Raw genomic sequence first — 18,047 nt, 5'->3', positions numbered from 1 at the left:
AAAGACACAGGTCCCACGACGATTCCGACATCTAGGTATTTGTAAGTTGTAGAAGTAAGAGTAAATCTTCTTCCCAATATATACGAGGTGTATAACGGGGTTTATTACAAGAAGACGCTCTACAGAAGAAAGTATAATATATATGTGTATATATATATGTGTATATATATATATATATATATATATATATATATATATATATAATAAAATCTCTATAGCCATTCGATGTACAATAAAATGTCATAGAATAAATGTCATGATAAAATGTTAACATAATCAAATTTTTTAATATCTTCATTTCATATTCTTGTCATATAATTTTTTTGAAATTTCATAAGATTATCGATGAAGAGACACAAGAAGCTGCTATTGTAGATCCTGTTGATCCAGAAGCTGTAACTGCAGCTGTCCAACAAAATGATGTCAAATTAACAAAGGTTTTAACTACTCATCATCATTGGGATCACGCAGGAGGAAACGCAAAGCTATCTAAAAGCTTCGCCGATCTTGTGATATATGGTGGAGATGACAGAATAGAAGCCATTAATTGTAAAATTATGCACAATGATACATTCAGCATTGGCAATTTATCAGTCAAGTGTCTAGCAACACCTTGTCATACACGTGGACACATTTGTTACTATGTTACAGGAGAAGGACAACATTCACCATCTGTATTCACAGGTAAAGTTAAGTATATAATAGAAGAAAATGTCTAAATATAATAATGTTTAACCCGCTTAAAAGGGGACACGCTGTTTGCTGGAGGCTGTGGAAAATTTTTCGAAGGTTCCGCAGATCAAATGTACAAGGCACTCATCGAAATTCTAGGTTCTTTACCTGAAGAGACAGTAAGTTATACTCGAGTAAAATTGTAATTCAGTTCTCAAACGAATCATTTTTATAATTTACAGAAGGTGTATTGTGGACACGAATATACTATCAACAACCTCAAATTTGGTTTACACGTGGAACCTGAAAATGTAGCAATACAACAAAAATTGGATCAGGTGCGCATTCAACGTGCTGATAATCTTCCAACAGTGCCTAGTACTATTAAAGATGAAAAGCTGACAAATCCATTTATGAGAGTGCACGAACCATCCGTTATGAAACACGTACAGCAAAATGATCCCATTCAGACAATGGCATACTTACGGCGTGCGAAAGATAACTTTAAAGTTTAAATTTTTGATAAAACACTCATTTTTATATTCATCAAATATTCATATGTAGTTGTTAACATAAAGTTTAAATGTAAAAGGTAGATGACCGAAATAAATTTTATTTTTATGTTCGTGTGTATAATGCGTTATGATATCCAATAACAAAATAAATATCCAGTTATATATTATCTTTTTTTCTCATTTATCTGTGGTTCATTCAACTTCCTGAGTTTTAGTTGTCACACTACTATCGCAACCCTTTATCTTTACAATGTAAATTTTTCTGCATAAAAATTTCTTGTTCTTGTTTTTGATATATCTATCAATGTCAATCAAATGTACTTGCACATGCATTATTGATAGATGCACTTGGTGAATCAAAAGAAGATACGTGGAGCTATCTATAAATATTTGTAATTTTTCTTATTTATAATTGCTATTGTACTGTTTTTACAAAAGTATGATTATCCTTATTATCCTTCTTCCACAATTAATATTAATTCCTTTAATGCCAAATATTACGTTATATTTACTGGCAATTGACATGGTGCATCTTCCGTTTTCTTATTATATATTTGCATTTCAGCGACATACTTCTCTTTGGATCTCTCATACATGTCATAATATACCTGAAACAATATGTAATAAATAAGTCAAAACAAAATCATAGTCAATATTAATATAATATATAATATTACATCTTACTTTTTTATCCTCAGAACTGAGAGATTTCCAAGTAGTTGCCAGTTGTCTAGTAAGTTCTTGCTTACTAGGCTCTGGTTCTCCAGCTAAACGTTCCATCACACGAGGTCTTTGCTCTTGACAAAATTGGAAGAAAGGATTAGCAGGTCTTTTTGGTGCATTTGGATCAGCTTTTGTGCTCTTTCTTTTCGTTCCTTTTCTAGGCTTCTCCTCTTTAGCACTATGAGAGGTACCTTTTCCCCCTTTCTCTAATTTTGGAGTTGTTTGAAACACACTGTTTTCTTCAAGTACACCCATTGGAGCTTCCCGCCATCGATCTCCATGTCGATCCAATCGATCAATCAAGAATCTATGAATCAGTATTACGGATGATAAAAATATAAGCAAATTTTAGATATTAAACAATATAACTTATAAAACTAACTTTTTCTCTTTCCTCGTGCGTCGAAGAAGCTTCCTTACTTTCTGGATTCTGTAGACCAACCTCTCATTTTCCTATTGTTTAAAAAATACTATATAGTTTAAAAAAAACTCGATAATGATTTCATTCCTCAAGGAAGAGACTTAACCTGTTGTAAAACTTCACATCTATCCAACAGTAATTGATATTTCCTTTTATAAATATCAACCTCTTCCGGTTCTACGTCATATTCGGAATCATCGGACATTGTAACTTCAAAATCTACAATAAAACAAGTGTGCAAAAAACAGTTATAAAGAAAAACAATTCTTCTAGACCCCCTTGGATTTCCCATAGATATACAATCACGGAATAAGGGACTTCGCACAATAAAAGGAACAGGGAACAGAGAATAAGAATTTCAACCTATCAGAAACGGTGTATTCCACAATATATGATTTCTGATAGGTTGAAATTCTTATTCTCTGTTCTCTATTCCTGTTCCTTTTATTGTGCGGAGCCCCTAAAAAGGAAATCGAACTCGAACACGAAACATATGCTCGAAATATACCTTCGAGAAATCACAGAGCTTATACTACTGGAGGGGAAATGACCTATCCAAGCAATGAGTGAAAAGTGTGAGCAAGATCTGAAAGACAGAAGATGTATGTATTTCTGTTCTGCTCAGTAACTTTTTTTCTTTTTGCGCATGTGCCAAAAGAGAATAGAAGAAGAGAGAAAGATATATTTCTATCTTGCTCAGTAAAGGATTAGGAAGTGTTCGAATCTTGGCGGAAAAGCGGAAACCAATCAGAACTCGCGAAAAGACAGAAGCAGACAAGCGGAATGTACCGCCTACTACTACCGCGAGTTCCGATTGGCTTCCACTTTTCCGTTTTCTGTATGTTTTTCCGTCAAGATGTGGCCCGGCGGCCTTAAGCGGGGAGCACAGATTCTTGCATAACGCATAAGACATAAGAAATCTAACCAATCAGAATTTTTTATGCCATGGAAAGAAAGGAAACGAAGGACTTTGTACATTTTCTTATGCATTACGTATTATGCAAGAGTCTGTGCTCTTCGCTTTAAACACAAGGCACAGGTAATAGGCATAGGTACCGACGAGATACTATTAAAGACCGTCAACTCTGGACAAATTTTCGATAGTATAAAAAGGGCCCCAAAGATCTGAAGGTAGTTGAAAAACGCTGACATTATCGACAATTAATATAAATTTGCTATTTGTTCCGGAATTATCGTTAGTCTTTTCGTATTTTCGGAGCGGACAAATAGCTCGTCGACACAAAGCGATCAAAACAGCGAGCATACCTCGATCCTGTAATCACGCTGTTTGTTGCAAAATGACAAGCGACCCCCCCTTGCGCAGATCGAGAAAATCGTCGATTGCGCACACGCTCCGTGTGAGAATCGACAGTTCGCCATCGAATCCTGATCAATATAGTTAAAATATCGTTCCTCGTTCTTAACGCAGATTCGCGAACAGTTAAGTGCAAACGAACCGACTCGTCGTCGCGTACCGCGAGACAGCCTAGTGCGCGAGACTTACCGGCGTTTACGATAAGATTTGCCCGTCTCGTCACTACTCGCAATAAACACTTTGTCGAACGCGAAGTTATTCATTGTACCAAGTCGAACTACCTGTGTACGCAGCGAACCAAACTCTTTAAGTGCCGCAAACCTTTTACTACGAGCATCGTTTACCGACCGCTTCAAAGAAAACGGAATTTAACTGTATAATAAAACTAACTTATTATTATAAAATCAAGAGAGTCAGCGTTGATTACACGTCGCCTTGGCGAGCGAGCTTTTCTTACACGGCATCAGCCATCCGTCACAAAACACTATTATTAACATAAATATTTGGCTAATACATGATTAAATTCATAATTTTTTATTACATAAATGCTCTATAAATAAATATGCATACTTGCAAAGCTATAATATCCTATATATTGCCGAAAAATTACAGTTTTTTTCTCTGCAGTTGTTATTTCTGTTAATAATAAAACTTTAACGATAACACTAAAATCACATTTTTAATAAAATCAAGTATTATTGAATTCTAAATGCATAAATATGTCTATTAAACTAATAAATCATAAAATTAGTACAATATTATCAGTTTTTAACTCTTTATCACTTTAATTTTTACAAGAACGCGAACTTCTGTAAAAATGTCGGTCTTTAATAGTATCTCGTCGGTGGAACAGGCAACATGGAATAACAAGCCAATCTAATCAAAGCTTTGATATGTTAATTTAATATTACATTTCAGAGTTCTGATTGGATTGGCTTGTTATTCCCTGTTGCCTTTGCATATTGTGTTTAAATTTTAACTTTTCTTCTTTCTGCGCATGTGCCAAAAGAAGATAGAAAAGAATAGAAATACATCTTCTGCCCTTTAGCTATTGCTCATAACTCAACGTCCGTATTCCCCCTCCAATAGTATAAGCTATACGGAAAACACATGAAAAATCGCCATAGAGTATAGAGAATAGAAAGTCGAACTTACATGGATGGGGCCGTGAAGAAGCGTGGTCAAAAGTAATTATCTGAATTAGTTCGATCGAGATGTCGCTTTTGTTCCACCACACCGTTCTCGCAGTTTGCATGGTAGGTTATACTAATTTTACATTAAGAATGCTCTATTCTTTATGCAGTTTTTATGACAATTTATGTCTGTTCTGTTACTGTCAGAGCATGATATCAAAGAATAACGTCTCGAATAAAATTCTTAGGTTACGTGTGTTCGGATGTATGTGCGTAAGCGTGAGAGGAATTTTGCGATTTGAACGCCGCCTACCAATACGAATTTAGAAACCTGATTTTGACCACTATTTCAAAGCCTAATTCGGCCTTCTATTCTCTATACACATTAAAATCGCGGACAATGGAGAAGATGCGATTTTAATGCCATTGCGGGAAAAGTTGGAAGTTATACCACATGATAACGCGTACGGAATACACATGTATGCACGTTTCATTTTTAATACAAAAATTTTAATTTATATAAAATTTATTTTTACTTGATTAAATAGTAAATGTATCAATATTTATTGAAAAATATATACATTTATGCATAGTCATAAATTATTATGAAATTACTATTTTTTAACTTACCAACATCAAAAAACTTTGAAAGAATTAGAAAGAATAAAAACTTTAACGACAACTTTCCGTAGAATATATTCTACGCATGAAAATACACAAATTTACAGAATTACAAAAAAATGGGAGGAAAAATATTTATCAAATCCTCTAAGTTGACAGTTTTCTCTGATAGGAACGCTCAAATTTATTCTTCCATACACGGCTGCGTTCAGAAATTATGCCTAGATAATTCTAGGATGCATTTTTGCTATAATATATGTTACATAATCTATAGCTTAGAGTTATCTGAGCGTAAAACTAGTCACATACATTTTCCGTAACAATAATAATAGTAATGCTTCCAGCACATCAGTTATTTTACGCAACAACTGTCATTATAAACAATATGTATCAATCTTTTTCTTCTTTTTAATTTTACAGATTCATTATATTTGCAAAACGAACTTGATATGGCACTTTTCCTTATGATCTTTTTGCTATCAACGCGAAATAATTTTGATAAATGGAAATAAATCTAAAAAATAAGAGGTACACGTTAGAGAAAAATATCTGTCCCACCAACCATCATTAACGTAACATCAATATGTTAGAATTTTTTACACAACTACGTAATCTTACATACACTTGCATTATATTAAATTTAATATATTGATATTGAGAGAGAAATTATAACATTAATGTTATTTTTGTTGGTGGTTTACGGAAGTTAAATTATAAAATATTTGTATGCACGCTTTGGTACCAACCTCATACAATAAAGCTTTTGAAAGTTTCCAATTAGAAATTCCGGTAGTATCAATTCATTTTTGTCTCGAGTTTGCATCTTGGGCAAATGTTGTGCAGCAATATTCTTCTTTATTAGAGTTTGTGCATCTTGGAGCACCTGGCAGACATTTTATAATATGCACAAAATCCTGTTCAGATATCTAAAATGTAAAAATTCGTTGTTTTATTTCATGTATATATGTACAATAGAGGAAGGTATATATATATTTCCGAAATTAATAATAAGTATTACTTACAAAGATCTTATCAATTGTAAAATTAAGGAGAAAATTGCAGCACAAGTTGACAAGCGTACTGCTTTTGCAGTCATTTAACCTAAACGGCATACTCCCACCATGGCTTTATGGAGTTTGATTACTAGATCCAATCAGAGGAGACCGAATCACGTGATGCAGTTTTGTTCGCTTCCTTTGAGGCTTTCTATGGTGTTCGAATTCCTCACTGGATGAGTAATCGCTGGGTGATTGGGTTAGTGAGCGGAGTCTAGCAAAAAGTACCGGAATGATTTGGGAATCTGAATGCACTCTAAGACAAGAGCATAATATATACAGTAGCGCAATTCTCCTTATTTTATGTCTAAAATGGAGTGCGTTCTCTCTCTCTCTCTCCCCCCCCCTCTCTCTCTCTCTCTCTCTCTCTCTCTCTCTAAATAAGCTCTCAATGTTCTGCTTAAACATTTGTCTTTTAAACATACATGCTATGATTCAGAATAGAAATTTAGAGAGAATTATTACGTGTATTGTCTATTTAGTGAAATGCCTGAGAAACTTTAAGAGACTGATCTAACTTTTGTGAAAAAGTGAACAAAAGTAACTTAGAAAACCAAGCAAGAAAGAATTTTTTTTTTTATTGTATTTTAAACTTATTTTTTGAACATTTATGTAAATTTCTTTTATATCAGGTTTCTTATAATATTTTCATAGCATATTTAATTACATAATATTTCTTTATATAAGTATACATTTTTAAGTTAATTTAATATTTTCCCTAATTTTCTACATTTTTTTTCAATATATTTACAATTTATTTTTATTAATTTTTATAAAGTTTGTACTATTCCAATAGTATATTTATTCGCGTCGCATGCTCTAGTATACTCCAATATGCTCCTATAATAGGTCTTGCTCACTTTAACGTATTTGTTGCAATGCAAATAAATCTAATGAGTTTTGTGAGGAATTTTGACAAAGCAAAAAAAAGACGAAAAAAGAAAAAGTTTAGGTGATAACCGTTGCAATGCTAGGTAACTTACTTATTTCATGCATATGCACTCCATTTTCGTCAACACTAATATCAATGATGCCAACAGAGAGTTGCGCTACTGTATATACTGTGACAAGAGTATCTTACAAATATCGGTTACAACAAATAATAACGTAAATATATCAGATTTATTATGAATTATATATATATAATTATTTATAACTGAAATATATTATAATATATTATACGTATATAATAATGATAAAAGATATAAGATAAATATCTTACCAATATCTAAATTCCGACCTGTAAAACTTAATAGATGATTAAATACTTAGTCTCCTTTGAGTTATGGTTTATATTGTTTACAACACAAGCGTAACTTAAAATTTAAATTTTTGTATAGATGCACGTCAAACATGCTGGGGTAGCACAAGAAGTCTTTAATGCGCTATTACCACCTGTTTCACCCGGCTCAAAGAAGCGGGTGGTTTTTCCATCCTCCCGGGTGAATAGAGTAGGAATCTGAACGTTTTACTTAAGCGCCCAATAAAGGCACTCAAAAGGAATTTGAATGCTTTATGGATGTTTGGGTGCACCCGGGTGGGAAATCTGAACGCAGCCTATTACGAATGACCGAATCGAGCAACATGATTGGTCGAAAATCTACGTTACGTTTACGGTTACTGTTACGGAAAATGTATGTGACTAATTTAATTCCTGAACGCAGCCCAGCGTTTTCCCAATACTGTATCTCGAGTGCACTTTTTTCGGAACCGGCCACTTGAGTTTGGTCTTCTTCTTTTTATTCCGTGATGTATTGTTTGATTTGTCTCTCAAGAGCTGCTCGGAGTCGTTCCGAATAAATCCAGCGTGTTCCTATAATAATGGTGCCTTTTTTGATGCTGACGCTCATTTTCAGCGTCAAAATAGATCATGTGATCAAAATTGATGCTTGATATTTGTTAATTTTTATCACGTGACTTATTTTGACACCGAAAATGAGCGGCGAGCGTCGACATGAAAAGGCACCTTAAGAAAGATCGGACAATGTGGTCACAACTTTTGATTAATTGCTGAAATTCGTTATATGTAATAGCCAACCACTAGTTTCAAATGAGTTGCAATGGCCAATACAACCGCGAGTTACAAGCAAATTGCAAAAAATTACGTATTTGATATTATCCTTTATGTTTTCGTCGTTATCTAGCGTTGGCAGTATAACATTTATACGAGATTTGTTAAAGAATGTGATTTCTAATCATAACCATAAATAAAGAGAAAATTAACAAATTACAATTGCACAATTCGGTCAATTCATCAATTTGACTGGTTTATTCATGAATTATCATCACGTATTGCCTGTTGCGTATTCTAATATTTTTTACGCATACGTTCATACAAGAAAGTAATATCTGTTATTTCTTTCTATCCGTCATTTTTGGTCCACATTCACCAAACTCTGATTATAGGATCTCTAAAGCTGCGATTTCACGTAGATATACATATGCAGATATTTTCTTCTACTCCCATCAATATAGTTGAAATTAGAATGGGAGGAATATCTAGATTTCAATATCTCGTTGCAATCATAGTATAAATACATACAATATGCACACTGAGCATCGGCATCTTTGATGTAATAAGTCCCAGGTTACATGACTCATTACCATGTTGTGGATTGGAAAGGCGCTTATAAATTTGAGTTTTATAAATCTACAGAATGATTTAAAAAAAAAAAGACATAATTCGATCGTATTATGAAAATTATTTATAGCAAGTATATTTTTAAATTAGAATTATATAATAATATAATATTAACAAAATCATTAATATAAAGATAATATTCACATTAATAATAATAATATTAAACAGTAATAAGTAAATTAAAAATAATTAATTAAATACTATATAAAAATTATAATTAAATAATTATGTATGAAAAAATAATATATTGTATAAAAATTGTAACTAAATGTGAAGTTGTAATTTAATAATATACGTACACAAATGCATACTTTATTATGAGAATATTTTATTGTATACAAATATAATAGTCTACACAATACAGCGTCTCTGAAAAAATTTGATTTAATTTTTTAGTAAAACTAAATTTGATTAATTATATTTTATAGGAAGGAAATCAAGCTAACCTAACCTAACCTGCAATTTCAACTTACTGAAGACAACCATATTCCTAGTTAGAAACCGACGCATGCGCACTAAAAATTGGAGACCACATAAAAAGTTCAATGTCCATACTGTATGTACTTATACTACAATATGTCGCAACTATCTCTTACGTTTTCATGGAGCGAAATATCTGGATAATCAGTTTGAAATTTTAAAATATATACTCTTTTAAAATATATACTGGAAAATTAACCTGTGTTGACAATGCTAGATTTGTAATGTATTTCTCAAGTACAAAATTTATGTAGAAAATTTGTGTATACACGGTAAACAATGTTTTGTATTTAGGTTAAAACGAATCCTTTTTAAAATTTTTATGTTGAATTTTTAACATATCTGAGTATTAATTTAACTTAATGTGATTATGTTATCTGAATATTTTGTATTAAATTAAAGTTGAACATTTCTTGTTAAAATAGTAATTTATAAATAAATAAACAAATAACATAAAAATAATATAATTTTAAGACATATAAAATTCTTAGAATAAATGAATAAAATATGTGTGTTAATTTAATATATTATAAATGTTAATTTTACTGAAGAAATATGTTCTGTACAGGTAGTTACATATTTTACTATATATGTAAGTAAAAAAGTACAGATATTTTGTATCATTTTTTCTTTGTAAAAATAAATATCTGTTAATCTACATATCGCATACATGTTAAATATCACAGAAATTTTGCCTAAATTAAAAATGTAAAAAGCATCTAATTTCAGTTAAATTTAACATTATAAATGTATCAATTTAACATAAAATTTGCTTTTAAATTATCAGAGTACTACGCTTCTTGTATTAATTTTTTATATAATATTTGTGTTACTTTCTAACATATAAATTTAAGTAAAACATAAAAATTACAAATGTTAAATTAACATAAAAATTTAAGTAAACCGTTTGGGAAATGTGAAATATGTTAAATTGAATACAAAATTTTTTTATTGTGTATATATTGTGATTAAAATAGATTTTTTTCAGAGATTGAAAAAATTATTATAAACAATTTATTTTGATACTAACATTGATACTAACAGAAGAAAAGTGGATAAAAATCGCTCGAGACATCGAAGAATCGAGAAATTTTATTCATTGTATCGGAACCATAGATGGCAAACATATTTATCATTCAAATATGTAATTGTATAGCTATTTTTTAACTTACATAAATATTAATAGCTATTTTTTAATCAATTTTAACCCTACTGTGGCCAACCAGGTACCCGGGTACCTATGGTCGCACATTTTGTTGAATAACTTTTTTTCTTAAAAATATTGGCTAAAATCGTCTCGGATCCCCATTATTTGACCGATTTCCTATAAAATTATGCATTAGAAAGTTTTTTTTTTATTTATTTTCACAAAAAATTTCGAGTTTCAAAAAAAGTACCTCCCCAGGCCAACCAGGTAAATAAATCAATATCCATCAAATAGATAAAGATAACTAAGGCTACAGCACGTTTTTAACCATAAATTTGTATAGAGGTACCCGGATACCTCGGTTGGCCCTGGTACAAGATTTTTTGGTTGGCCACATAAGGGTTAATAATACAATTTTGAATTGAATAATGCATTACATACAGTATATACATTGTAGTAAAAACAATAATCTATAATGTTTCTGTGTCTGGCTCAAATTACTATCACTACAAAGATGCTCATAGTGTAGTATTGTTGGTAATTTGTGATGCACAATATATTTTTCGTTATGTCGATGTAAAAAATGTGTCATATAATGTAAAAAAATTAGTATTATTAAGTTTTATGGAAACTTCTTCCCACATCTCTTTTCTACGAATTCCGCGCTCTGCGAGTAGAAGTTTAAAATTCCACAGAGGAGGCCTCTGCCGAACTTCTGATAAGCTGCTCCTTCAGACGAATTTTCTCATTCGTCCAGAAAGCGCTACTTTGAGCACCTTCATCGTGGCCGCAATTATCGGCTAACACATGCTCGGCCCCGTCAATCAAACTTCTATGTAGAATATTACAGTTATCTGTAAATAAGAATAAAGATAGCAGTTAAATAAAATTTTAATTTTCATTCAATTCCATACTTTTTATTATTCACTACTTACCGTTTTTTGCATAAAAATATAAATTTTCATTATGATAATTTGATGGTAACCTTGTATACATTCATGAGTACTGATTTCCGCTAACTCATAAATGGTCTCGCCGATCCCATAGATATAGAACAATCGTAGTTGAAATTATAATATAATATAATAATCATAAAAAAATATTGAAATAAAATAAAACAAAAAATAATATAACACAAATATAAAGTAAATATGATTAAATTATTTATAATAAAACAATCGTTAAGAGTCTGTTTAGTTCTTTTTTTCTAACATTTAAAGACCTAATAAAGATCGAAACATTTATTTATTACATGACAAGATTGTTTAATAGTAACACGAATACCTAGCTTCGGCTCGTATACCTTTCTGATGAAAATAAAACGTAAAGTGAGTGTCAATAAAGCGTTAATTGGAGTATAAAGGAAGTATAAGGAGGGAATAACAGAAATGTAAATGAAACTCGTAAGAAGCGAATATTCCAATATGGAACGTAAAGGAAGCGTCAACTAAACGTTAAAGAAACATAAATAAAAATATAGATAAGTTCTTCGGCAAGCACGGGCAAAATATTCGTTGAATATAAACGGAGCATGATTAGGCAGTCTAGAGAACGTTAAGGGAGCATCGTCAAGTTCTTAGACAAACGTGAACGAAATGTAATCAAGGTCCTTGCTAAGTTAATGATATTTTAAAATATATTTCATTTATTCGATAAATACCTAAAAAAAAATACTATGCTTTCTTCTTGGAGTCCTAGAAGCTTACTTCAAAAAATTATTTTATTAGAACACAACTGAAAAATCTTTTAAGGCTACGTCTTTTATCCTAGTCTATACGGTTTTTTAAATTCGAGAAATTAGTTCTTGCTAAGACCCTCTGGTGGCGGTACCGCATACTACTCAACGACGCTTCATTTACGTTAGCTATACAGCTCAATGACGCTCCGTTTTTAAATAAATTTTTTTATCTCTATATCCTGGAAACGTACACAAACCATATTTGAATGCTCCGTGTACTTTTTGCCGAATGTTTAGGAAGCATAGGCAAAGTACTAATGAATGAAGTGTTTAGAAAGTGTACACTTTGCGAAGAGGAGTGTATGAGAAACGTTAATGAAAAAATAAATTTAAAATGTGTGAGAAATGTGACAGATGTATTTTGGTTACACTTTACAGAGTGTTTGGAAAGAGTATGGAGCGTGTATGAATATTCAAAACCATTAAGAGTCAATGAAAAGTCAATGAAGTGTTTAAAAAGTGTTAAAATTAATAAATAACAAATCGAAGGACTCTTTCTATACAAAACAAATAATAATAAGTAACGGCAAAGTAAGAGTCAACACATTTCTTTGAAATTAACAAAAGAATATATTATAATTAACAGAGATAAAATTACATAACGCAAAAATTAGAATTAAAATTACAAGTTACAAGTTTCGGCTACTGGATCGAGCCTTCTTCAGACATTAACATAACGAAAAAAATCGCAGAATAAAATCAATTATCGCAAATGATCGCATATTCAGAACATTCACAGTTCGGGTGAGTCTTGATGTCGAGTTCAATTATGTCCGTACGATTGAACCGTCAAATGTATTAAAGATATCTTGGCAAAGCTCTAGTTGATAAAAAGATAAATTAAAAGCGTACCACAAAAAAGATCCACGCGTAAATAAGTTGACATACCGGAAATCTAATAAAAAATAATAAGAAATATAATAACAACTCACCAGAAATCATATGTAAAAAATTCAAAAGAGCTTGTCCAAAAAGGAATAAAAAACTTTTGAAATATATACAAAAAGAAGGAACGCAGATGTGTAAGCCAGATATTACGTGTCGATTATTATGTACGTTCAGTAGTGCGGAACAACAGACTGAGAGAGGAGACGGACTGTTAGTATCAGAAAGACAAACTTTATTTATGATGGAAATATAAGCCTTGTGGAGGCCATCGGTGTCAGTTTGTAAATTGAGACCATTCTTCTGCTTTCTGATATTAAGCATCTCTGAACCAAACGTCTCCGATAGCAAGGCTCTTCGTCTAAAATTACGATTTCATCCCATTGAAATTCTTTGTTCACATTTCTTTGACGCTTCGATCAGCTTTACATTTTCATCAGGACCTCTTTTTGTACCAATTTAATTATGATTCTAATTGAGTCCTCCTTGTATTAATTTTATTTATTATAAAATGTGGATAGAAATTATTTATATTTACGAACCTCGCTAAATTCTCCGTCATTCTGCATTTTGAAGTCCTTGCTAATCACCGCGTATCCAATGTACATACACCCAGCAAACGAGAATGGATTGAAATGGATTAAAATGAATTTTTAGAAATACAGGTTCATTAATGTTAAAATAAATCCTTTTCAATCCTGAATGCATTTTTATTCATTTATAAGAATTGCATAAAACAAATGTCTATGCCTTTTCAATCCTGAATGCATTTTTATAGGAATTGCATAGAGCATATCTCTATGCTTTACAATCTAAAAATAATGATTAGCATTTTCTGTGTGCATACTGCTCAATTCAGATTTGTGAATAGAAAATGCAGTTTTTTTAATTCAGTTAAATTCGAAAATAATATCAGTAATTTTGTGCAACGTGGATACTACTCAATTCAATATTCTGAATATAAAATGCAGTTTTCCGATCTAATTGAATAAAAAAAGTTTTTATTTAAAAATGGACCATAAATGTTACTTAAATTATTCAAAATTATAGGAAATTTTTCGTTTTAATCCAACTAAATTCAAAAAAGCTGTAACGTAAAAATAATTGACCTATGTTCTTTTGTTTCTCTTTGATTATAAAAGTAAAATGAATAATTGATGTGAATACTCGCAAATCAAGTCAAACACAGTCCGAATATTAAGCTAATCATGGCGCGTGACATCGGTCAAGCGAGATTAGATTATCTAACCAATGTTGTCTCATAAGCCCGATTGCACCAACATTACTTCGATTTTAAGCTTAAAACTCTGTTTGTCTCTGTCTCTTTTTCGGCTTTAAAAAGACAAAGAGAATTTTATTAAGTCTCGCTTAAAGTCAAAGTAAGCGCTGATCCTCATACAGACAACAGCGCTTTTGTACCAATCAGCGTTCGATGTCAAAGCGCTGTTACCCGTATAAAGATCCGGGCTAACATTGGTGCAACTGGGCCATAGTAATGTAAATTATACTTTATTATATCTGTTAAATAATGATATTTTGATTATATCTATATAATTTTGTTACTAGTTTAGCTGGTTGTAATAGAGAATGAATAATATATTTACCAATTGAAGAAGCGAGTAATTTAGAAGATTCATAATCCAAAGGTTCCAGGTTCGAATCCCCCACTAAGATGTGTTTTTTAATACTAATTTGAAGTAGTTAATTTCAGGTATAATTATTATAAATGTCTTTGGAATAAAATTTGTAACCCTTAAATATGAAGGTTTTTTTTTTGGAATATTGAACTAGTGTCAGCTCAGATTGAATCCATTTCAAGCCATTCAATCCATTTTCGATTTAAAGTACGCATTAAAAAAATTTTAATCCATTTTAATGGCTCGTTGGGCATAGCTGGGCATAGCTCATAGTTCGATAAATCAAACTGTAAATAATTAACAACAACAGAAAAAAAACAGCTCTGTTGTGTCTATACCTAGTAAATTTCTTACAGAACTATCAGATATCATATTGGGATGTCGAGAAAGTAATCTGTTTTTAGTTATATTTCTGGGAGTGAAGGAAATGGAACAACGAAGTGCGATACCAAAATCGCTCAATTTTTTGGAAAAACAACGACGCGTTGATGTGTCTGAAACGATGCTTTCCGACTATCAAAACCGAATGGTGGACACAAAATTTTATCGCACTTCGTTGTTCCATAATTTCAGACATTTCAAAAAACGACAAATCACTTTTTACGTGCTTACAAACAGACGCTTATCTCAAACACTAATGACTATTTTGACGTGTACCTTGGCGCATTCTGTCACTGACAGAATTGCCAACTTCAAAATAAATTCGGTTGTCCCTATCGGAAACCCCGGGAAATTTAAATTTGAAATTATCGATACTTTTTGCCCACAGTAGTATAACACATAAAACATGAGGCATAAGAAAATCAACCAATTAGAGTTCTTTATTTCACGAAAAGAAAGAAAATAAAGCACTTTGATTGATCATTTTCTTATGCTTTATATGTTATGCATTATGCAAGCATTTTGAGATTCAAACTTTTCTGCGCAGATGCTCGACGCTCAACGTTTGCATGTAAAGGTCTTTTATATGACAGCGTCAAGCATCAGAGCATGAGTAATATGTTTAATAATTTTACTTAAAATTAAATTTAATGTACGAGATACACTATATAATGTAAATAAATATAAATTGTTAGCATTATATGTCAAAATAGTAGTGTATATCAAAACATAGTTTTTTATAATTAATCATTTTGCGTCAAGAAGATTATTGCGCAGGAAGATTCTGGAGATTCAAACTTCTGTGCAATAATCTTCTGCGCAAAGGCTCGACGCTCGACGTTTGCATGTAATGGCATCTTAATGATACCTTTAAAGAAAGAAAAGGTTAAGAGTAAGAATTGCGTCATATAGATATTCTAGATATAGGATATAAAATGGCGACTTTCGACTAATTGGCGTCACTCTCTTTATAACTACTCTAATTCAATGAGTGCGTCCTTGAAATGTAATGCGTCGTCTACAATGGGCAGTAGCAGTAATGGAGTAGGGAGTAGGCGTAGAAATCAACAAATTATAGTCGAATGTGAGAAGGATAATTATCATTGGTCAATTTCTACGCCTACTTCTTAATCCACTATTGCTATTGCATCTGACATACAAGCCCGTTCTACAATAGAATCGTAAGCGGTAAGACATTAACCAATCATAGTCGATTATTTTTTTTACACTTAACTGTGATTAACCAATTTTTTCAGTTTACAACTTGCGATCCTATTGTAGAACAAGCATAAGGATAATACCTATCATAGAATAAAATCGAAATGGATTCCGATTCGGAATTATTCAATTATGGTATTCTCTATTTCTATTGTTTCCTAGGGAAAACGGAATAATTCCGATCAGAATCCATTCTGATTTTATTGCATGATAGATGCCCAGAACACGATTGAGGCAAGGCCGAAACGCATCGAAACGCGTGCACATTTTCAAATGTAAAGTGTAAAACTAGAAAGGATATTGTTTGCTTACAATATCAGCTGACATAGTAATTTTTCACTGCTTTACCAATGAGAATATTTTATTTTTAAATTGACCAATTAGCGACGCATGTGTGCAACATGCAATCGGAATCTTCCTGTAAAATTAAGAATTCCGAAATTTACTACTAAAAATCTATAGCATACGTAACATAAGATTTGTTCTTTTTTGCTTATCAGTTCATCTTTCTTCCTTTTATCTTTAGGAGAAAAAAAAAAGAAGAAAAATTCACTGTGGTGCAAGAATTCAGCCAAAAAGAACAGGCCTGTATATTGTATAGGTTCAGCACCCTGAGACTATGGGTGCATTCGTTTACGCAGTGGCTAGCACATCCACTGCTTTTTCATCTACTAGTCATCATATAACATAAATTTACCGAACGGACCTCTGTATGAATAGCTGCTCGGTATCGTATTAAATCGTATCTTCCAATAGAAAACCGGACCAAGCTGAGAAATGTTTACAGACGTGTAAGTAAAGAAAATGGATCGTAATTAGACGGAAATCTATCGAGGCTTTACGAATAAACATTCTTCGCAATAACCGATATGTATAGAGAGTCACGCATTGTAGGCGAGCGTGTATAAACAATATGATTGGAAACACGACCGTTTATATTAAAATACATTACAAAAATGATACGAAGCGCCACTACGGTCTGAATGTTAAGATGTTGAACTACTATATATTATATATTCAATTAAATGAATTAATTTCAGATATGATAATTACGTGCCGATATAGTTGTCGGACTTACAACGCAATTAATCTGAAATATTAATAATCCCCCCAAATTTCCCAAATCTTAAAAAACTGTAATAAACTTATTGCCTTGGCCGGGAGTCAAACTAAGGATCTCTTGCATTCCGTCACATGCGGCGTAACTTATGTAAGCGTAATCGATTATTTCCCTGTTACAGTCGAACGGCAAGGGAATGCTCGACTGTAATTGATTGGTTCTTACATTCTGATCCGGTTTGAACTCTCGGTGGAAACTAGGTAAATAATAATAATATAATTATTAAAAATATTAATATTATAATTCATAATAATGGTATTATTTGAGGAATCAAAGAATATTATATTTATATAATATTTTTAAAATGACAATTTAATGTTTTTTTTAAAACTAATTCTTTCATTA

At 31.7% G+C, this 18,047-nt stretch overlaps 2 protein-coding genes across 5 annotated transcripts in view; one reads left to right on the top strand and one right to left on the bottom strand.

Annotated features, from left to right (window-relative positions):
• LOC108745620 (hydroxyacylglutathione hydrolase, mitochondrial) overlaps positions 1 to 1,272 on the top strand; it is a 2,646-nt gene extending 1,374 nt beyond the window's left edge. For all 3 annotated transcript variants that reach the window (XM_018481911.1, XM_018481893.1, XM_018481902.1), the window contains exons 3-5: positions 339 to 684; positions 748 to 851; positions 915 to 1,272. In XM_018481911.1, coding sequence (XP_018337413.1) covers positions 339 to 684; positions 748 to 851; positions 915 to 1,187 — 723 coding nt within the window. In that variant the 3' untranslated portion in view covers positions 1,188 to 1,272. The remainder of the gene's footprint in view (positions 1 to 338; positions 685 to 747; positions 852 to 914) is intronic.
• A 6-nt stretch (positions 1,273 to 1,278) lies between these two features.
• LOC108745637 (high mobility group B protein 6) lies at positions 1,279 to 6,673 on the bottom strand. Of its 2 annotated transcripts, XM_018481924.1 has the most exons (7): positions 6,423 to 6,673; positions 6,147 to 6,326; positions 5,710 to 5,914; positions 2,438 to 2,550; positions 2,293 to 2,363; positions 1,872 to 2,217; positions 1,279 to 1,795 (listed from the first exon to the last, which is right to left on the bottom strand). In XM_018481924.1, the coding sequence occupies exons 3-7, from the start codon at positions 5,747 to 5,749 to the stop codon at positions 1,685 to 1,687; spliced, it is 681 nt and encodes a 226-aa protein (XP_018337426.1). In that variant the 5' UTR covers positions 5,750 to 5,914; positions 6,147 to 6,326; positions 6,423 to 6,673; the 3' UTR covers positions 1,279 to 1,684. The 2 variants fall into 2 exon arrangements, with proteins under 2 accessions (XP_018337426.1, XP_018337435.1); XM_018481933.1 differs by lacking the exon at positions 5,710 to 5,914 and having other exon boundaries at positions 1,281 to 1,795; positions 6,423 to 6,669.
• Between the last annotated feature and the right edge of the window lie 11,374 nt (positions 6,674 to 18,047).

Source organism: Trachymyrmex septentrionalis, unplaced genomic scaffold (assembly GCF_001594115.1).
Source record: "Trachymyrmex septentrionalis isolate Tsep2-gDNA-1 unplaced genomic scaffold, Tsep1.0 scaffold106, whole genome shotgun sequence".
Taxonomy (NCBI): Eukaryota; Metazoa; Arthropoda; class Insecta; order Hymenoptera; family Formicidae; genus Trachymyrmex; species Trachymyrmex septentrionalis.
The sequence above is the reverse complement of the archived record's forward strand: the minus strand, read 5'-3'. Positions and strand labels throughout refer to the sequence as shown.

What these genes read in the sequence shown, in the direction of transcription:
- LOC108745637 (XM_018481924.1), bottom strand. Translation starts at nt 5,749, where the DNA reads ATGTGCTGGAAGCATTACTATTATTATTGTTACGGAAAAT. An exon ending in TTATTATTGTTACGGAAAAT is followed by an intron (nt 2,551 to 5,709) that starts GTATGTGACTAG and finishes GTTTTATTGTAG; the next exon opens with ATTTTGAAGTTACAATGTCC. An exon ending in CGCACGAGGAAAGAGAAAAA is followed by an intron (nt 2,218 to 2,292) that starts GTTAGTTTTATA and finishes ACTGATTCATAG; the next exon opens with ATTCTTGATTGATCGATTGG.